Source organism: Erpetoichthys calabaricus, chromosome 1 (assembly GCF_900747795.2).
Source record: "Erpetoichthys calabaricus chromosome 1, fErpCal1.3, whole genome shotgun sequence".
Lineage (NCBI taxonomy): Eukaryota > Metazoa > Chordata > Cladistia > Polypteriformes > Polypteridae > Erpetoichthys > Erpetoichthys calabaricus.
In genome coordinates this window covers 63,028,256-63,051,668 of record NC_041394.2, presented here as the reverse complement: position 1 = coordinate 63,051,668, position 23,413 = coordinate 63,028,256, and the positions used below count along the sequence as shown (strand labels likewise).

Sequence of the window (23,413 nt, the reverse complement as noted above, 5' to 3'; positions counted from 1 at the left end):
ATATTCTTCTAACTTTGCACAGTTTTTGATAAGCGGATCAGGATGCATTTCACTGCGTGTTGTCCTGTATAACTATGCCTGTGACAAATAAAGAATCTTGAGAATTTCAAAAACAGAGTTTACCGCACATGCATTTATTGGTTACTTTGTTCATGTATATATATTTATCTGTCTGCTTATTTAAAAAGCTACATTTACCCCAGGAGTCAAAAACATTCTGTCTAGTCCTTGTACAAAAACCTAGACAAAAGCTGGGGTATCTATCACCTTGGTAACTCCATGTACTTTTGGAACTGTGAGAGGAAAATAGCACGACTTTACAGACGGGAGTCCAATGCAGAACTCGACTTACTTTTTTACTTTGTAAAAAAAAAAAATTATTAACTGCTAATGATGTACAGTAGATTGTTTTGTCTGTGCTGAAATTCCAAACAAAGAAACCTGTCCTGACCTCAGTAAAAAGATTCAGCATATTGGGACTCGCAAGATTACAAAAATTGTTTTTACAGAAGTTCTGAAATAAAAGTGAAACTAATGAAATAGCAACAATTCAAAGAAAAAAAAAAAAAAATCTTAAAAGTGTGTATCCGGAAAACCAAACACGGGGGTTGGCGAGCGAAGCCCCCTAGTATTTAAAAATGATATTTTTTTGCATTTATTATTCAGCATGCAGTTATGAGCAGTGATTGCTGAGAAACTTTTTTTTTTCATTTTTAATCTTGTTTTTATGGGCAATGGAGAAAAAATTCCTGACACAGCTGTCACAAATGAAGACACAAATTACATGAAAACATTTCCTAGAAGTGGTTTGTTTAATAATATTTTAGCAAAAATACATGTTTGGGATTTTGTAACTACAGCTGGATGCCTGACATTTACATTGTGCAACATGAATAATTTTAGATTTATCGCACTGAAGTTTTCATTTTGTTTGCTGCAGATCATGCTGGCCACCATACGACTAATCAAGAACACAGAGATTTGACTTTAATAATTATTTTAAAATGTCACCAAAAAAAAAAAAACTCGTTAGTTCCTTATAAACACTACAAAACAATGAAGGGGAAAGATTCTGCGAGGGGGAACAAACTGCACAATGGCTTGACACATGATAATGATATTACTTTTCTTCCTCTCCTCTAACAACGCTTAATTTTAACTTTCTTTCTAGTTTTTCGTCTTTTCATCAGGAACAAAAATCCAAATCACATATTCCCATTAAAGTACATATTACACAGCTGTTTGGTGTTACGCAACAACTGCAGGGGACATTAACTGCCAAGTGATCGGTGTCGGCAGAGGCTCCCTTGAGCAACGCTAAGCATATCTGGCACAACCCATTTCTTTCTGAAAAAAGCACCTGGGTCCCTGTTGACATGACTCACTTTCTGATGCCTCAACTAATGAAGGGAAAAACAGGTTATATGAAACTGGCTGCCTGACTCTTAATAGTAAGTTAGAATTAAGACATTTGACAAATTATGGGTCTGCGGTGGGTTGGCACCCTGCCCAGGATTGTTTCCTGCCTTGTGCCCTGTGTTGGCTGGGATTGGCTCCGGCAGACCCCCGTGACCCTGTGTTCGGATTCAGCGGGTTGGAAAATGGATGGATGGATGGACAAATTATGGGTATATAGAGTGAAATGCTCAGGAAAGTACAGACGGAAATTAAATAAAAATACAATTCAAAGAGGCATCACTGAAGAAGAAAAAAAAAATAATAGCATTGAAGTAGCACATACAGTCAGTCATGCAATTAAAGTTGACTATAACTTCTGGCACACCGTGAACCTGAACTGGGTTAAGTGGGTTTAAAAATGGATTCATAGAAATATTAGGTCACTAGTTATTTAAAGTGAAAGTTATTTTAGAAGGTTCACAAGAAAAGGTCAATTATATATTGGAGCCTAAAGACCTTATTACAGCACCAGTAATAAGAAATTTCTACAAAAACAGCAATTCAGTACATGTCCAAAATATTTTCAATCAATAATTGCAATAAAGCTATTTTCTTAATGTATTATTATGCTAATTGTTCAAATCTAGAACTCACAAGTAATATAAATGCTGATGAGACACACACACACACAAACTACTGCAATCTACTGGCTTAACTATTTTTAAACTAGCTGCTCACTATCAACACAAGTAAGAAAAGTATGATTTGATGTATTTTACTGCCTAAAAATAAGTCTTTTCAACACAATTCTAAATATCCCAAAATGACATATTTTCCTTATAAGAGGAGACTTTAGGGAGGATGTTTCAGGATTGCCGAAAAAAAAATTCTACATAATATAATCAGACTTCGTGCTCTTTTTAAAAAATGTGAACTGTGTCGGCCAACAGTGGGTGTAGTTTCATAGACGGATCCATTGTTTGCAACATTAAACTGAAGAGTAAGGAGATGTAGTCAAATAAGTAAAGGGAGGTACACAAATATATACAAAACTGATAAAATGTGAAAAAAGCTAGGAATCGGAGTTAGACCAGATAGTTGTTCTCTGGCAGCGGACACACACTGTACGATGAGCTATCCCACTACATAAAGCCTGTGGCTGGCATGAAGTGCAGGAATGCTGTTAACTTGCATCATTGTATCTCCTCTTTGAAAAGCTGCTCCTGGTGTTAAAGTATGAAAAAATTCCTAAACCTGAAATTTTAGACTGGTGCTGGAAACCTTGGACTGGGTTATTATATAAACTACACTAACTGAAACAACATAAAAACTAAATTATCCAGAAACTCACTAAATTATACAAATAATGTAAATGTACTGTACATATCTAAGGGGCACATTTTAAATGCTTCATTTTGCTAGGAGATATCAATACTTAGTGCAACAATTAAAATGGGAAAGAATGCTTTGACATTTTCATGTTAAATAAATTTTCAGTTCTCTGGCGTTTTTTTTTAATTAAAAGTTGTTAATAAGTGGCTGCATTAATGTGAGCCATGGGACTTGCTCCACAATAAGTATGGTTGTAAACTGTAGAGCACCAATAGCTTGTGGCCTGTGCCTACAATCTGTATTATGTTGTAAATGTAATTTTAGTCTGTTCTTCACATATTATAGCTTCTTAGAACACACGTTCAAAAACAAGCACCGGGTTGTAGTTCATCTATTTTGTGCCAAGGAGTTGCTCTTAATTCCTCTTTTTATCAAATCAAGCTCATTCCATTTACTTTTAACACCTCTTTCTATTGACTTCCTCAGCTATCCTGAGCAGAGACTCTGAATCGTGGTTGGTATGCCCATGACAACTCACAGAAAGAAGCTTGCTGATGATATTTAACATTCTAACCTACTTGTATACCATTAGTAATTGTGAGAATACTATTACAATTTATCCAAACCAAAAATCCATGTTTTTGCCTTTTAATGTCATTGCTGCTGATTTAATGAAATGACATTCACGGTCAGTTAATATTTTTATGAATTAGAAATGTCCATATACCAAAAAATCTGTGGTGTTGCCAGAAAGTTTAAGCCCTGCAGTACTAACACAACTTGGGAGTTACTCTGTTCCCAAACTAGTCGTGTTCTCCACCACCCTTTCTTCCCTGGGAACTCATCATATTATATTCACAACATTTTGCCTTTTGGCCAAGTATGGTTTTCAAGTTAATATCTCCAGTAAATCATACTAATGTGTCACTGACGACAGTAAACATTATGGGTGTGGTGTTGTACAAATGCTGAATAATACAAGTACTATGAATAAGTATTCCAATTACTGCAAGAATAATGATCCACAACGTTTCAAATTTCGTTTTGCAGATCTGTACTTTTTTTAATGTTCCATTCCACCACAAAACCTTTCCTTAATAAACAGGATAACCATGGTGCCCTTGAAGTAATTTATTTGTGGTGGCACAGCAAGGAACCTGAGAGCAGCCAGTCACTTGTAGAAGTTCTACACACTGCAAAAGACAGCAGAATACCTTCTGGCCAAAACACACCATACAATGTTAGGAGTAATTCTAGTTTAATAGCCATTCTTAGCAAGCCAATGTTAAATTTATATTACTATATGTTAAATCACGCTAAAATATTTAACGTTACATAGCTACATAGGATAATTAAATAGATAATGGAAGGATTTGCCATAGCCCCCTTCATAACATCCATCCATCCATCCATTTTCCAACCCGCTGAATCCGAACACAGGGTCACGGGGGTCTGCTGGAGCCAATCCCAGCCAACATAGGGTACAAGGCAGGAACCAATCCCGGGCAGGGTGCCAAACCACTGCTTCATAACATGCAAATGGCTTATCCAGCCGGTCACTATGCTAGAATTCTGATGTAAAGTAAAACAGATTCAGCTTGCATGCAAATGTAATGGATATAAGAACCATCATTCTGACCATAATGTATTGTAACTGACATGCAGTAACATTACAAAACGTAAATATATAAAAGCCTGAAACATTAAGTATATTAACTTTTTTTCAGCTTGTTCTACTGCATACATAAATTCTTCTAAGATCCTGTATGCCCCAAGAGCTACTGTACAAGGTGAGCCTTAGAGAAAATAGTTTAGCGTACCAGAGTCTGAACCTGAGAGGGGCAAGCACCATGGGTGGTCAAGACCTGGGAGGACAGGTCTACTTATAGAAACTGCCATAAAAGTAGCTTCATGATCTCCAGGTTAGAGACGTTCTCCTGCCCTGCGTGTGTGGTCACCAGCAAGCCTCACAGGGCAGCTGAGCAAGTGTATGAGCAAGTGTATGAGATATAATGTGTTTGTGGTTAGTAAGATAGTGGTGTGCCTTGGTATGATTTTGGTTACAAAAAGTGTGCCACCAAAGTAAAAAGGTTGGGAAACACTGTTGTAAGATACATTATATTGCTTATTTGAGAAAATTAAGGAACAGCCTTTATCAAACAAGTCTTTACTAGTAAAAATGCAAAACTTCAAAAACATTGACTATCAAAGTTTCAAGTAGCACTGGTCACAGAAAATTTTGTAAAGATATAAAAATAAAATTGGATTCAAGTACTAGATCCTGCATTTTAAAGAAATATACAAGGCATACTTATTTTTATAGTACTGTATAACTAAGACAGGTCAATTCCATACTAGAATATTTAGTTCATTTTGCAAAACGACAACACCTCTCATTCTTATGCTGATTTTTAACTTACTGCAGTATCTATAGAAATTAAATACAAACAAATGCAATCAATTTTGTACTCAGTTATTACTTTTGTCTCAGTGATGTGGCATTAAAGAGGATTCTGCTGTAAAAATTGCAAATGCCACTCTCTTTGTTGGTTAAAAAAAAGCTAAGTGTGTAAATATCTAGTTTCAATATACTTGGTCATTTACTTACTACACTAAATCCTGTCAACACAAAAGACAAACGAGTACCTAAAGTATTTTTTTAACACAATCCCTTCGTTTCAGGGGCTCAAAAGTAATTGGACAATTGACTCAAAGGCTATTTCATGTGCAGGTGTGGGCAAGTCCGTCGTTATGTCATTATCAATTAAGGACATAAAAGGCCTGGAGTTGATTTGAGGTGTGGTGCTTGCATGTGGAAGATTTTGCTGTGAACAGACAACATGCGGTCAAACGAGCCCTCCATGCAGGTGAAAGAAGCCATCCTTAAGCTGCAAAAACAGAAAAAACCCATCCGAGAAATTGCTACAATATTACGAGTGGTAAAATCTACAGTTTGGTACATCCTGAGAAAGAAAGCAAGCACTGGTGAACTCAGCAACGTAAAAAGACCTGGACATCCAAGGAAGACAACAGTGGTGGATGATCGCAGAATCATTTCCATGGTGAAGAGAAACCCCTTCACAACAGCCAACCAAGTGAACAACACTCTCCAGGGGGTAGGTGTATCGATATCCAAGTCTACCATAAAGAGAAAACTGCATGAAAGTAAATACAGAGGGTGCACTGCAAAGTGCAAGCTGCTCATAAACCTCAAGATTAGAAAGGCTGGATTGGACTTTACTAAAGAACATCTAAAAAGCCGGCACAGTTCTGGAAAAACATTCTTTGGACAGATGAAATCAAGATCAACCTCTACCAGAATGAGGTAAAGAAAAAAAGCATGGAGAAGGCGTGGAACTGCTCATTATCCAAAGTATACCACATCATCTGTAAAACACGGTGGAGGCAGTGTGATGGCTTGGGCATGCATGGCTGCCAGTGGCATTGGGACACTAGTGTTTACTGATGATGTGACACAGGACAGAAGCAGCCGAATGAATTCTGAGGTGTTCCGAGACATACTGTCTGCTCAAATCCAGCTAAATGCAGTCAAATTGATTGGGCGGTGTTTCATGATACAGATGGACAATGACCCAAAACATACAGCCAAAGCAACCCAGGAGTTTATTAAAGCAAAGAAGTGGAAAATTCTTGAATGGCCAAGTCAGTCACCTGATCTTAACCCAATTGAGCATGCATTTCACTTGTTCAAGACTAAACTTCAGACAGAAAGGCCCACAAACAAACAGCAACTGAAAGCCGCTGCAGTAAAGGCCTGGCAGAGCATTAAAAAGGAGGAAACCCAGCATCTGGTGATGTCCATGAGTTCAAGACTTCAGGCAGTCATTGCCAGCAAAGGGATTTCAACCAAGTATTAGAAATGAACATTTTATTTCCAGTTATTTCATTTGTCCAATTACTTTTGAGCCCCTGAAATGAAGGGATTGTGTTAAAAAATGCTTTAGTTGCCTCACATTTTTATGCAATCGTTTTGTTCACCCCACTGAATTAAAGCTGAAAGTCTGCACTCTTTTAAATTGTTTCATTTAAAATTCATTGTGGTAATGTACAGAACCAAAATTAGAAAAAAGTTGTCTATGTCCAAATATTTATGGACTTAACTGTATACTCTTTCTGGAGAAAACGGCTTATTTATTATATTACCATGTTTAACTTTAACTACATCTGATACTTGGCTGAACATTTCAACACTGAAATTAAGACACGAGTTATAAGACAGTTTAATGGAGTAATATTCGCCCAAAAATCACATTATCATTTTAGGAACTGTCATTAGCAACACCTTAAATATCATCTTTTAATGTGAATGTGAGACGCACGACAAGTGGTCTTATGTTTACAATATGTTAAATGAGTCTGTTAAGAGCTATATGTATTACAAGAGTGCTACATATCTTTGCAATGATTTTCTGTGGATTCATCAAGGGTGGCAGAATAATGAGGGGAAAAAAAAAAATCTTCAGACAGGCTACGCTACCCCCGTGGTGGACATTTCACAATGATCAACAGCACATATTCTATTTTTTCTGTTAGCAATCTAAATTAACAAATAAGCCTTTTAGTAACTGTCCCATTTATACTATATATAATGCCACAGTAGTAGTTAGTGGCAGTAGTTAGTGAAGACATTACCACACTGTGCTTTGTTTGGCCCAGAGTAAAAACAAGAATTCTGTATGAATTCCAAACCTGCCCAAAGACCTCAGCATTCCACAGGATCTTTTCTTCAAAAATCTAACCATATCTAGACAGCACAATTAACAATCGGCATTGTGCAAAGTGTGTATTTCACTCTCATTTGCAAGTAGTAATTATGATATGTTAAATGAGAGAAAAAATTAGGGATGCACCGATACCACTTTTTTGGAAAACGAGTACGAGTACTTGCATTTCAGTACTCGCCGATACCGAGTACTTGCCGATACCGAGTACTTAATAAAAACATGATTTAAATTTACAGGTAACAGCTTTAGTCATATAATTTAACAAAAAAAACAAGAAACTCTCGTCTATCCACTGGGAGGTTAGGCTAATTAGCGACACGGGGCTAACACTGCTTGTCCAAATATCCGTGGTGAAACTAAACGCAGAGGAGGCTTGCAGTAGGCTGTGGATATGTTTTTTCACGGAGTCGTGTAGTTTAGGCAGCTCCGTGTCAGTCATGTAGCGGCGGCTTGGGATATCATATCTGGGCTCCAGAACATGGAGGAGACGCAGGAATCCCACATTTTCTACCTCCGAGAGTGGCTGGTCACTCAATGCAATGTACTCGATAATTGCCTGTGTTATTTCACAGCACGTGGATTGTCTCTGGACATTTTCTCTCGTCTTGCAAGAGTTTGCTGCAGCGTGGGTTGTGTTGGTTTAGAAGCGTGGGTAAACTCTTTGTACTCGTTGTCGTGTTGGGATTTTAGGTGCTTGATTAAATTACTTGTGTTAAATGTGCTACCTTTTGAGCCTCCTCTGGACAATTTCGCTCAGCACAATTTGCAGTCCGCCTTTGTTTTGTCGTCTTCATTCACTTTGAAATAGTTCCACACGGCTGACATGTCTCGCCTCACCTTGCCTTCTCCCCGCTCTGAGCTGCAGTCGGGGCCTGGGGGCGGGCACTCGGCGCCTGTGATTAACCCCTTACACGCCGCTCAAACATAGACATTTCTCAGACCGTGGTATCGGTCCCCGGTATTGGGGGACTTTTAACGAGTACGAGTACTTTAGAAAATGTGGTATCGAGGCCGATACCAGATACCCGTTTCGGTATCGGTGCATCCCTAGAAAAAATAATGTCTCATCAGTGTGATTCGTGAATAAAATGGAGAACCACTAATATTGCTACTCTAATTCATGCCTATGTGTGGTGAAATATTTTTCCACAACTATCACTGGCTATGCAAATGCAAAAAAATATATTGTCCCGTCAGTGTGATTTGTGATGGTTGAATAATTACTACACCAACAGAATTATTAAACAAAAAATGTCTGCACGAGGAGATAATGATCGCTAATACACCTAGCAACAACTTATGCAAGCCAGAAATACAGAGCATACTTTAAACCGATAGACACATTAATTGATGTAGCAAACCCAAGACAACAGAAAAAACATATGATCTAGATGTAAAAGTTAGAAAATGAAGAAGTGGCAAATAATAGTGCTACTCGTCAAGCAATGTAAATTCAGAGAGTTTTCAATTATTTTTCCTTGGTTAGAATGTATAAAATAATAAAATAATGTTTTTGAATACTACAAATAACCTGGAAGAGAAATAGCAGGCTGTATATTGTTTGTGAGTGGTAAAATTGTGCATGAAAAGAGATTCAATAGTAAATCACAATATTTTCAAGCTGCATGTACTGTATGCTGCAGGGATGCATTTATCAATAAATCACAACTTGATCATTCCTGGACTCTTATGCTCCTAACTTCTTAAGATGCTGAGCCAAATTAATTTATGTCTTCTGGTTTCCATATTTTTGGAGCATGCTGAAATATGGTAACACTGCTCTTTTGTACAACTTCTCAGCAGACTTGAAAATATTAAAGTGGGAGAAAGGTTCTATATTTGAGATTTCTGCTGCCCACACTCTCCTCCTGTACTTACAGAATTCAAAAAGAATTCAGTAAAATTTTCTTTATCCTCTTAATTCATTAATCCAATTTTCCTATGTCTTTTACATACAGTATGTACATCCTGTTTAGTAAGTGATGAATTTATATTATAGTATATTTATAAAAAAAAAAAAAAAAAAACATTTTCACTGTACCCTTTTTTTAATTTTTTTTTTTTTTTTAAATGGGGGCATAAGTGTTCATAATAAATAATGTAAGCTTAAGAGCCCATTAAATTTTTTTTCTGTGTAGGCAGTCCGAGTAATGTATGGCATGTAGAACTGCTTAAAACATTGGTTGAAAATAATTTGTTGTTTGATGTATGTTCAGTTCAGTCTAGTAAATCAGTATATGTTGAAAAGTCAATACAAATAATGACAACATCCTCAAGATGAACCATGCACAAGAAACAAATGATTTACTAATGGTAAAGAATATGAAGTCAAGTCAAGTTGGGGAGCATGCACTGGTACAGTGCGTTGCCGCACCCACTACACGACAAAACAGCTCGGGATTCCGGCTGGCAACCCCCCAGGCAGACACGCGGTCCAGTCCCACCCTCTGGAAATGACCCTCTATCTGCCATAGCCAGGTGTTACGTGGGCGACCCCTTGGCCTGGTCCAGCTACTCAGGTCCCCAACAATGAGGATCTTACGAGCTGGATCACCCTTGGAGAAACGAGCCACATGGCCGTAGTGCCATAACTGATGCTCCCTCACAATGCAGGTAATGTGCCTCATTCGGGACTCCATGAACAACCGCTCATTCGACACAAAGTCAAACCAATGGTACACAAGAATTTTCCGGAGAGATACAGTACCAAAGGATTCGAGTCTTCGTCTCAGGTCACTGGAGAGCATTCATGTCTCGCAACCATATAGCAAGACTGGAAGCACCAGGACTCTAAAGACTTGAACCTTAACCCTTTTGTATAGATATCAGGAGCGCCACACGCATCTTTCCTGTGACCTCATGACCCCCAACACCCCCCTCCCCCAATCCGTCTACTGACCATAGGAAGAGTCACCAGAGACATGAATGTCACTGCCAAGGTAAGTAAACCTCTCAACATGGTTGACACTCTCTCTGCAGACAGACACACTGCTGATGGCTGTGCCCAAGAGGTCATTAAAGGCCTGGATCTTGGTTTTTATCCAGGACACTCGCAAGCCCAGACACTCAGACTCCTCGCTCAGTCTCTCGAGCACCCCAATCAGAGCCTCCAATTGACTCCGCAAAGATCACAGCATCGTCAGCAAAGTCAAGATCCGTGAATCTTTCTTCACCAACAGATGCCCCACAGCCGCTGGACCCCATGACATTGCCCAACACCCAGTCCATACAAGCATTGAACAGAGTAGGAGCAAGAACACACCCCTGATGAACCCCAGAATCAACTGGGAAAACGCAGAGGTCCTGCTTCCACTCTGCACAGCACTCACAGTACCAGTGTACAGGCCGGCCATGATATCCAGCAACCTCGAGGGGATCCCAAAGGGCAGCTCGATCAACTGAGTCGAACGCTTTACGAAAATCGACAAAGGCTACAAAGAAACTCTGCTGATATTCGCATTTGCGCTCCATGAGAACCCTCAGTGCCAGGATGCGGTCGATAGTAGACTTCTTAGGCGTAAAACCAGACTGTTCTGGTCAATGGTAGGTGAGCAAGTGATCATGGATCCTATTGAGGACGACCCTAGCAAGGACCTTACCCAGCACAGACAGCAGTGTTATCCCGTGTAGTTGCCGCAATCCAGACGATCACCCTTCCCTTTCCAGATATGGACAAGTCCCGTTTTCCAGTCAGTTGGGATGATGCCAGTCTACCAAATTGGAAGCAAAGATTGCTTGCAATGCCAGAATGACAGCCTTACCACCTGAACCTGAAGAAGTTCACATCATCACAATGTCGACGTGCACAGACGCTGCGGCTTTATGCTCCCCGAATAGGTGCTCTTTTCTGCTATTATTTTTCTTAATATTGACTTTCATCATTTTACACACGGAAGCGAACATCCACTACAGTCGTCAAAAGCTTGTACAGATCGGCTCTAATAGCAAAGATAATTATTATAACACAGAAGCAATACCACAGGAGATTCTCAGATCACCAGGACATACGTTGACTCCTACACTTGGGCGACGGCCACATAGATGCCGCAAGGAGAGGAAACAAAAAAAAGAGGCAAGCGAGCAGGATTACTAACTACGCTAAAGGCAACTCCACATAAAACCCCTCTTCCTAGCGTTCTTGCTAATACTAGATCATTCGCAAATAAAATGGACGAGCTCTGACTGGATATTTCCACACATAAAACTACAAAGGACTTCTGCCTTTTGATTTTTTCGGAGACATGGCTAGATCCCACCATACCAGACACAGCAGTTGAGCTTGCAGGTTGCATGCTCCATCGAGCCGAGAGAACCCCCGATTCAGGTAAGAAAACAGGTGGAGGGCTGTGTGTCTAGACAGACAGACAGACAGACATGAAAGGCACTATATAATAGATAGATAGACAGACAGACAGACAGGAAAGGCACTATATAACAGACAGACAGACAGACAGACAGGAAAGGCACTATATGACAGACAGACAGATAGACAGATAGATAGATACTTTATTAATCCAATGCTTGGTGCACTAACTATAATCAACAAGTTTTGTTGTCTGGACGAGGAATATCTGATGCTAAGATGCCGACCGTTTTACCTACCGAGAAAACATACCGTCGTTATTGTTACAGCAGTATACATACCTCCTCAGGCTAATGTTAAGTCAGTGCTTGAAAAATTGTTTGACATTATCAGTAAACAACAGAACTCGCACCCTGATGCAGTTTTTATCATTGCTGGGGATTTTAATCAAGCGAATCTTAAGGATGTATTCCCCAGATTTTATCAGCATGTACATTGTAAAACCAGAGGGGAAACACCTTAGACCATGTCTATACAAACAATAAAAACGCCTATAAGGTCATTCCATGCCCCCACCTCGGCAAATCTGATCATCTCTCTTTGTCTCTTGTTCCAGCGCACAAATCCCTTATCAGCAGTACTAATCCAATTAGCAAGACTGTTAAAGTTTGGCCTGAAACAGCCATTTGCCAACTCCATGACTGCTTTGAACAGACAGACTGGAATATATTTTTTCATCAGACAGACTTAGAGACATATACTTCATCTGTACTGTCATATATTAATTACTGTGTGGACAATGTCACTGTCAACAAAAGGATTAAGGCCTACCCAAATGAGAAGCCATGGATGAATAGTGAAGTCAAACAGCTGCTCAGGGAAAGGGGCAAAGCCTTTAAATTAGGAGACACCTCAGCCTATAGAGCTGCCAGAGCTAACCTCAAGAAGGGCATCAAGTCTGCTAAACTAATATACAAACAATGGATTGAGGAGGACTTTGACAATAACTCAAACTCACAGCAGATGTGGCAAGGCATCCGATTAATCACGGATTACAAAAAGAAAAATGACGTACAAGACACACTGGCCAATAACAATGCCAACCTAGCAGAGGAACTTAACAGTTTCTTTGCACGGTTTGACAAGGACAATAACCAGCCTCCAGTCAGCTTCAAGCTGACCGGAGACTCACAGCCTTTGGTCGTACACATACATGATGTGCGGCGGGCACTCGAAAACATTAATACAAGGAAGGCAGCAGGTCCTGATAATGTGCAAGCATGTGAGCTCCAGGCCTGCGCTGACCACTTAGCGGAGGTATTTACACACATATTCAACCTCTTTCTCCCCTCAGGTGTAGTCCCCCTTGTGCCTGAAATCCACAACCATTGTACCTGTTCCCAAAAAACCGAGGATAACCTGCCGTAATGACTATCGACCAGTTGCTCTCACCCCGGTCATCGCAAAGTGCTTTGAACGACTGGTAATAATAATAATAATACTACATTTTATTTATATAGCGCCTTTCCCATGCTCAAGGCACTTACAGAATATAAGAAAGAACGACAGGGTAATCACTCACATCAAAGCCTCCATCCCAGCTGATCTAGACCAACACCAGTTTGCCTATCAGTCAAACAGATCAACTGAGGATGCCATCTGTGTGGCTCTACATGCTGCCCTCTCACACCTGGAAAAGCCCAACACCTATGTTAGGATGCTCTTCATTGACTACAGCTCTGCATTTAATACCATCATACCTAACCTACTGATCCAAAAACTCTATGCACTAGGACTTGCTCCGTCCATATGCAACTGGTTACTGGATTTTCTCACCAACCGTCCCCAATCTGATAGGATGGGCAAACACACATCCTCCACCCTTACCCTGAGCACTGGTGTGCCGCAAGGATGTGTACTAAGTCCCCTTCTCTATGCACTCTTCACCCATGACAGTCAACCCATCCACCAATCAAACATTATTGTTAAATTTGCAGATGATACAACTGTCATTGGGCTTGTAACAGACAACAGTGAAGCTGCATATAGGGAAGAGGTTCAGAATCTGACAGAATGGTGCAACACCAACAATCTGGTCTTAAATACCAAAAAGACCAAAGAAGTTATTCTGGACTTTAGGACCACTAAAAAGACCAATCACAGTCCGATAACAATCGATGCAGATGCTGTGGAGAGAGTTTCCAGCTTTAAGTTTCTAGGAGTCACCATCTCAGAGGACCTGTCCTGGGCTGACAACAACTTGGCTAGAATAGGCAAAGCACAACAATGCCTCTATTTTCTCAGGAAGCTAAGGAGAGCTGATCTCCCCCAGAAGCTGCTGGTTAATTTCTATAGATGCACTATGAAGAGCATTTTAACTAACTGCATGATGGCCTGGTATAACAGCTGCTCCAAGGCTGCTTAAAGAAGCCCTGCAGCAGGTCGTAAAAACAGCAGAGGCCATTATTGGGACTGAACTGCCATCACTCAAACTCTTGTATAAGACTCGCTATGTGAGAAGGGCCAAAAACATTCTCAAGGACAGAACTCATCCTGGAACTTCTTTGTTTGAGCTCCTCCCATCAGGAAGATGCTTTAGGTCAATCCGTGTACGCACAAACAGACTAAAAAAGAGCTTTTTCCCATCTGCCATAAACATTCTGAACTCTGAATCTCCTCAGTCTGAGACCATTTTTAATTGAACATGTGCAATAAACTATATTGGTAATGTGCAATATACTAATGTAATACAATATAGAATATGTAATGTACTATTCATTAACAGGTGCAATAATAATTTATGCTGCTGTACTTTGAGCAATAATAATTTGCTCTGGTTACTTGATCACTTAACACTGTATATGACATATTTGGAATTATTTGACTTTTCTTTAAATGCACCTTGGGGCTGTCACAAAAAAGTAATTTTGTTGTGTTACACAATGACAATAAAGTGCTTGAACTTGAAGTTCACCCCAAATACCACAGATCCCTGGTGCCTTTCCTCCTCTCAGCTGGTTCACCACCTGTGGAATCTCAGTGAGATTGGGTGGTTCACAGCTAATATCAAATTTAATTTAACAATATCAAATTCAAAAAGAATATCAAATTCTACAAAATCTTTACCTCAGGAAGTGTTAATAACACTGAGTAATAAACTGAGTAGTTGTCCAACTGGCAATGTGAACATTTCTAATAACAGTGCAAAATTTATGTTTGGTAAAATTGTTACAACTAGTGTCATTTACATGTTCACAAATGTTTTTATAAATAACATGTAGGATTGGGTGATAAAATGATAAAGACAATCACCACAAAAAAGACATGGTCGATAGAAAGTCGACATAACTCATGCCATCCTTGTTTTGACAAACAACATGAAAAGCCAATGATGAGAACAGCACCGCGCCGAACCAATCATGTAGCTGGAACAGAGTTACAGCCACATCAGGTTAGGATGACACACACAGCACAGAGCTGGCAGTAGTACATGTGCTAATGTTTGGGTTGCAGCAGACGCCCACGCCAGTAGAAAACTTGAAGGGAGAATTTTTTTTTATTATTTTTATATATATATTAGTGTTCCTGAAGAGGACAGACACCCCAATGGGCACAGGCCTTGACTCAAAAGACAAGGACATTGTTGAAAAGGATGGTCAGAGGAATTTGGTAGTATGGAGATATTTTGGCTATTTAAAGTCAGACAAGAAGCAGAGTAGCGTGCACTGCAAACCCATTTGTACCATATGAAGCAGTGCCATACTTTAGAGCAGCGATTCTCAACCTTTTTCTCCTTGTGAACCCCTTCAAAAAAACCGGAATAAATTGGCGAACCCACTGTGTAGTCATTACGATATACTACAGGTTTAACCATGTACATTGGATGTTTTGTTTTAGTGTGTCTACAAAGAAGTGATGGTTTTAAACTGCTGTTGGCCAGGACTTCATTACAAATTACACAAAGCAGTTCAAGTTCTGACTCATCCCCGGTAAAATAAAAACCCATTTGTAAATAGTCACTGTCATATTTTCGTTTCTTCTCTTTTGTCTTACTGTGTTCGCCAATTATTTCCTTGCTTTCAGTCTGGAGAGATGGTAGCTCACAACAACTTTCAGTATCGTCACCCTGTGTTGGCACCAAATCAGGGACTGAAGTAGAAGAAGAAGCAATTGATTGCTCGTCCAGCTTTTTGTCAGACTTGATAAAACTACCCGTTTTTAACCATCGATCCATAATAAAATTACGGAGTAATAATTATTCACTTTCACGTTCGACGTGCGCACGTTTAAGTAAAAAGTCTATATCATAATTTATTTACACACACTATGCACTACCAATTTATCTTATTAAAATCACTTGTGGTTTAAGCACGTCGTACGATTCAATTTGACTCTACTCTCGCTTGTCTGATCGTTGCGTTTTTATATCAGCAGACGTTATTCTCGTTCTTACGAGCGTATTCTCGGTTTGCTTAATTGGAAGTTTCCGGATCATACGAGAATGTACAAGCATCGCCAACAGCATAGCATCTCATCGCGTTACAGATTGTTACCTGTTGCGACTCGACAATTTTACAGAATCTTCCGTCGCAATGCATAAGTGACTGAAGTAATATTCATGAATTTGACATTTAATTGATTTGTTCACCCATTTTTATTATTGTATTATTAATAGTACTGTGAATATATTTTCCTACATTTAATATTTTGTTATATTTTTTACGTTTGGGATTTAAAATTCCGCCATTACAATATTTTTTTTTTGCGAACCCCTTTTATAAAGCACGCGAATCCACCGGTTGGGAATCACTGCTTTAAAGTATGCACAATGCAAGACTTAACAGTCCCAGACCCAAACAAGTGCTACACTAATGGGGATTACTTGTGCCTTTTTTCTGAGATTTTATTTTGTATTGGTAACTACTTTGTTTTTTTTGGAACTGACCAAAGAATTTATGTGTGTTCTCCAGTAAAACTTGAAAGTTTTAAGATTTTAGTTTTACATTTGAGAATGTAGAATTAAGATTTTATTCCGTTTACTAAGGGTATGGTAAACCCTAACCCAGCCATCTCCTTTTTTTAATTAAAATTTTTCCTTACACAAAAAAACAAAGTACAGTTTCTGCCTCATAGTAAAAATATATAGTAGTCTTAATTTTAGAGTAACATTTTAGAATGTTATAAATATTGGATTAAGCAAGTTTGAGAATTTTATTTTATGGTACAGACAAGGATATGTCTGAATGTCTTATTGTAATCCTTTTTATCAGCAAGTCTGAAATTTCAGTAAGACAGTTCATGTCAGGCCATTTTAAACCTCTAAAAGGACCTTATAACCAGCAATATATCTAAGTGAAAAGTAAATGGACAGTTGTAAGGAAAAATATTTATAATAAAAAAAACTTAATGTCTTCATTATCCATATACATATTGATAATCATGCTATTCTGATAAAACATCATTTATGTAATTATTAGTTACATTTGTAGAAAAGTGTATAAATTAAAACATGATACAGTTCAGAGATATTGAGTACTTAAATGTAACATTCTGAAAGTTTCCCTCTACCAGATTGGAGGAAGGGAGGGAAAAAAAGAAAAAAAAAAACACACACACACACACAAAACAAGCTGAATGTATAAATGGGTAAAAAAAAACTGTACAGGGGAAACAGATTTCTGCCCTTAACTGAAAATCTATACATCCAGCTTTGAATCCACTAAACATAGTATGTCTAATCCTCCTATGACTCACTGATCATGCAAGGTAAAGAAGGCTAATACATATACACATGAACACACACACACATATATATATACAATATGTGTACAGTGCCATTTATCCCCAAAATAATCACAACAAAGGAAAAAGGAGAGATGCAGCACACAAAAACAAACAAAATCAGATAAAACAATTTGGTTTACACAAGAAATAATGTCTAATATGTTAGTAAAGATCTCTAATTTTTATATAACACTATTTTAAACATGTACCTATTCTCTGGTAGTTTTCGTTGCTGTTAAATACTGTGGTGAAGAAGCCGAAAGGAAATGCACTAATTCCAAATGACATATGAAATCCAGTATCACCCAGACCCTGAAGAAATAAAATGAACATTTATACAGGGAAATAAGAATTAACCAAATATGGTATTAGAAATCAAAATGAAAGGTTAAATTTCACCAGTAGATGATTAATATACCAACACATATACAGTATGACACTGTGCAAAATCTTTAAAATTTTCCTTCTGAATGTAGAAACTATTTAGAATAGTTGAACAAATTACACTCTCAAAGTGAAAAATAAATAATGTGAGATTGAGAGGACATGCAGGTGGTGGGAGTAACAGAGCATGATGCAGGGGATAGAAAGATACAGAAAAAGATAATCCGCTGTGGCAACCCTTAACGGGAGCAACCAAAAGAAGAAGAAGAAGATAAATCACTATCAAGGACAGATCATTTGAAGCAAAACTAGCTTCTTTCAGGGTAGATAAAGCTTAAACTGCATAACGTTGTTTAGCATGAAAGGTGTTTCAGCATTTAAAGAAAAGGATTTTGTAGAATGCATAACCTTCAATAACATTAACAGACTGAGAAAACTTGCATAGTTTGTATTGCAATAAAGATGGTAAAGAAATACGTTTTGCTATGATTTAGCATTAACTGTATGCACGCGAATATATAGAGCTGCTAAAATATATGGAGCACTAACGGCACCACTTTTATATGATGATGAAACAAATGGAAATGCTGATTTGCACTTTCCCCACACCAAAGATTCCGCTTCACTCCCAAAACTACTTTATGCACGTTATTTCAATGTAACTTGAAACTTCAAGCTTGTTGTTCATACTGAACAACTCTTCCACAGAGAAAATTAATGTTCAGCAGAAATACAGGCTAGAAAAAATACCTTATTCAATATACAGTAAATATGCAGTGGTGCTTGAAAGTTATTGAACCCTTCAGAATTTTCCATATTTACTGCATAAATATGACTTAAAACCATCACATTTTCACACAAGTCCTCAAAGAAGACATATAGAACTCAGCTAAATAAATGATACAAAAACATCATACTTGGTCATTAATTTATTGAGGAAAATCACCCAGTATTACATATCTGGCAAACCTGAACCTAGCAGGTAATCTGAAGATGAGATTAGAGTCAATTATTTTCAATTAACGTCATGGTTGTCAATTAATGTGATGACAATCACACATGAATGGGCACTCTGTTTATATTAAAAGAACAGGGCTCTATCAAGAGCTTCATGTTCAAACACGTTTGTGCAGTACTAGTGTATCATGCCAGAGACATTTCAGAGGACTTCAGAAAAAGAACTACTGATGCTCATTGTGCTGGGTCTGCACAAATCCATAATCAGACAGATTGTGTACAAATGGAAGAAGTTTAAGACTATTGTTACTCTTCCCAGGAGTGGTCGACCAACAAAGATCACTCCAAGGGCAAGGAGTGTGATTGCCCATGATGTCACAAAAGAACCAAAGGTAACTTCTAAGCAACTAAAAGCCTCTCTCACACTGGTTAATATTAATGTTCACGAGTCCTCCATCAGGAAAACACTGAACAACAGTGGTGTGCATGGCAGGGTTGCAAGGAGAAAGCCACAGCTTTCACAACATTGCTCCCTATCTAACGTTTGCTGAAGAGCATGTGGACAAGCCTGAAAGCTATTAAATTAATGTTTATGGACAGATGAGACCTAAAGAGAACTTTTTGGTTCAAATGTGAAGTGTTATGTTTGGAGAAAGAAAAACACTGCATTCCAGCATAAGGACCTCATCCCATCTGTGAAACATGATGGCGTCAGTGTCATGCTTTGGCCCAGTTTTGCTATGTCTGGGCCAGGACAGCTTGCCATTGTGGATGGGGAAAATGAATTCTGAATTATACCAGCAAATTCTAAAGGAAAATGTCAGGACAGTTGACTATGGACCATGGCTTTGTACTCCTGTAGGTTCTCCCTTGGCAAATAGGTTTGGGCTCAAAGAATGACCCTAATGACTATACAAATTAAAAAACAGTGTACTCTTCCCAAGATCGGGTTACCAGACCCACTCCAAGAAGTAGGCCTAGAAGTGGTGTCCCAGCTGGACTCAGTCCTGAAATAGAGACGTGAATCCGTCTTGTGTGCTTGTCAGCTGCAAGATGAAGGGTGAGGATCAGGTGTAACACCCATTATGAGGCAGGTATAGACGGTCCAGATTTTGGCAATGATAGCAAAAGGGCTCCCTATATCAACTGAATTAAGGCTGCCAGATTGAATAATACTTAACTACCTCAACCAACATGTGGAGGAGGCTGCCGGCTTGACATTTTCTAATTCCCAAAAAAAAAAAAAAAATGCGTAATGAAAAACAAAGTATGAAGGCTACATGCATTATATTTTTTCCTGGGAAAAGAATAACATTTTGTTTAACACTATATGTTATTCTTTGATAACTAGAAAACCACTGCAGCATTTGACTTGCTCCATTTTTACAACTTATCAAGTTGGGCTTCTCAGCACACCTGATCTACCTTCCATAAGCTGCTTATAAATCTATAACCTATGCATCCTGCAATTTGTTTAAAAATTAGGCTGTGTAATTTTTTCTTTACTTAGTAGCCTACTTTAGTAACTCCGTTTGTAAAACACAAACAGACTCACTGTGCCTTAACTTACATAAAATAAGATGGGCATTGACTTCACATCTTTTACACCCAAGCACTAGGAAGGCACACAGTGGAGCAGATGGCTAGAGAAGGGGTAGACAGCCAAGGGGACTAAAGTAACAAGAACATTTAATTTGTTTAAGTAATCCGTGAGGGCGGCACGGTGGCACAGTGGGTAGCGCTGCTGCCTCGCAGTTGGGAGACCTGGGTTCGCTTCCCGGGTCCTCCCTGCGTGGAGTTTGCATGTTCTCCCCGTGTCTGCGTGGGTTTCCTCCGGGCGCTCCGGTTTCCTCCCACAGTCCAAAGACATGCAGGTTAGGTGGATTGGCGATTCTAAATTGACCCTAGTGTGTGTTTGGTGTGTGGGTATGTTTGTGTGTGTCCTGCAGTGGGTTGGCACCCTGCCCGGGATTGGTTCTTGCCTTGTGCCCTGTGTTGGCTGGGATTGGCTAAAGCAGACCCCCGTGACCCTGTGTTCGGATTCAGCGGGTTGGAAAATGGATGGATGGATGGAAGTAATCGTGAATGATTTTGTATGGGTTTCATACATGCATTATAGGTACGTGAAGTGTCCTGGTTCCACTCTTCTCTTTGACCATGTCTCTTTCCATGCACAGAAAAACTTGTTTTTGCAAGGGGATGGGTTTTCCAAATGAAAGCTGTATCAGTGCATTAGTCATAAACACTGCATGCTTTACAAATGCACTGGAAACAAACCTATTAATAATAATAATAATAAAGCATGCAGGGGAAATGTACATGTAGTAGCACCTAAAACTTTTAACCTATGTTCAAATATATCTGAATAATTACTTATTTTTAATATGCGTATTTGAACCCTAATTTTTGTATAATTTGCCCTACCACCAATGTTATTCAAGACTATACTTTAAGTGTATACATATTATACTTAATACTGGAATTGTACAGGGTTTCTTTTTAAACATCATGTTCTTCAGCAAAGGTTTAGCAGAAATGTAAAGACAACAAATGAGTTACAAATTAGCATATACAAAAGTAGCAGCACCCTGGAGACCTTCAAATCTTGGCCTAGGAATATTATCGGAATGTAAAGTAAACATGAATTAGGAAGGAGGCCTACTCAGCTAAAAGTATCAAACCCACAGTTTTCCTCTCATTACTGTTGCATTAAGAATAAGACCCAAATAACTCAAGGTCTTACCCCTCTGCTTTCAGGTTCATGTCGCTGACCTTGAGGTCTGGGTGGAGTTTTTAGCCTGTAAGACAAACACAGAACTCAACTTCAAAAATCAAAAAGCAGGGATAAGAAAGAAAAAAAACATTCATTTTAAAAGAAACGGACACTCATTTAAAATCTTAAAAAATAGTACATTTTTCAAACTGGCAGTGTAAAGAGATTTTTCAAGTGAGATGAGGGTTGGTCTGGCCCTTTAAGAGAGTTTGGTGTCTAGGGTTAAACAAAGTTGGAGGAGGATTGCCCTAGTTGTTCCCTGTGCCATTCAAGGCCTTGTAAGTGATCTCTCATCTTACACAATAGATGTTCCTGGCCAGGCTTTAAATGTCTTCTATGGTCTCTAGACCAGTGAAGTTGGTTGAGGGGCATGTGACTATCTGGCAGGACAAAGGACAGGATAGAGGAAGAAGAGATGGTGGAATTGGTAGACTATTTGAGGTGTCATTCTGGGAGACAAGTGAGCTTGCAGTCCAACATGATGGTTCAGAACCTTGTATAGGAAGGCCCACACTGTAAAAAATAGATTACACTGGACAAAAAAAGGTGGAATGACTGATCTGTGTTGAAGGGGTACTGTGAAATTCTTCACATTTCTTAAAAGAATTAGTAGGAGACATCCTGTTTTAAAAAACAAAAAAGTCGATTTACTCAATTTTGCATGTTATTTGTTTCACCTGCAAATTAAAAAAAATTCTTCCTGTCATTTTAATTAATTAGGCAGAATGTTCACATGCACATGCTAAGTGAAAGTGCCCAAATTAGGAAAGCTTTTTTTCACTTGCAGTATTAGGTTTCATCCAGACCTCCCACAATAGGAGTCATTAGGTCTCTAAGTATTTAAAACATAAATGAAACAAAAAACTACAAGCTACCAGTACATGGCTGTTGCTTTATCTTTAGTAAGACAGAGTTATCACCACCTCTTATTAGATATTAAAGTTTATACACTGAAACTTGTACATTTGATAAATTTAATCAGGTGTCGCTTTTGCTTCAAATGGAAGTAAACTGCTACAGAGACATATCGAAACATGTTTCACCATTAAATTCTAACTCCCAGTTCCAAGGACAAGGGTCTAATTTCTGGCTCAGGTAAGTTTAAGTGATTGCACATTATCCCTTAACTTGTGGGTTTTTCATGGGTTAAATCCCACTTTCAAAAAAGCTGCATATTAGAGAAACTAAAAACTCAACATTAGCCCTGTTTAAATAGGCGCTGCTGTGACCTTGAAATGAAATAATATTTCATTCAGAGTTGTTATCTACCTGGCACTCAAAGCAGCAAAATATCAAACAAAAGGCAAGCATTCTCGATGTGAAATGTCTTGAGTTATGTGGAGTTAGATTTAATCTGCTTCTTAATTGAAAAAAGTGCGTTTCTAACCCATCAGTCTGGAATTATCCTTAGCATGAAATGGTTCCGGTGCATTCACATTAATAATAATAATAATAATAATAATTCATTACATTTATATAGCGCTTTTCTCAGTACTCAAAGCGCTATCCACACAGGGAGGAACCGGGAAGCGAACCCACAATCTTCCACAGTCTCCTTACTGCAAAGCAGCAGCACTACCACTGCACCACCTGTGAGGACATTACACATTACACTCAAGAAAGTGTAGGAAATGTGTTTCACTCTGTGTAGTGCAACTGTAAAAATGGCCAGATTTATTTAAATATATGCAGTTATTCATTTGCTTATTTCCTCTTTTTATTTTGCTTCTATTTAGA

At 38.6% G+C, this 23,413-nt stretch overlaps 1 protein-coding gene across 1 annotated transcript in view; it reads right to left on the bottom strand.

Annotated features, from left to right (window-relative positions):
• rnf5 (ring finger protein 5) overlaps positions 1 to 23,413 on the bottom strand; it is a 45,376-nt gene that overhangs the window by 2,239 nt on the left and 19,724 nt on the right. The window contains exons 4-5 of the mRNA XM_028800870.2: positions 21,647 to 21,701; positions 17,772 to 17,874 (exon numbers count right to left, since the gene is read on the bottom strand). Coding sequence (XP_028656703.1) covers positions 17,772 to 17,874; positions 21,647 to 21,701 — 158 coding nt within the window. The remainder of the gene's footprint in view (positions 1 to 17,771; positions 17,875 to 21,646; positions 21,702 to 23,413) is intronic.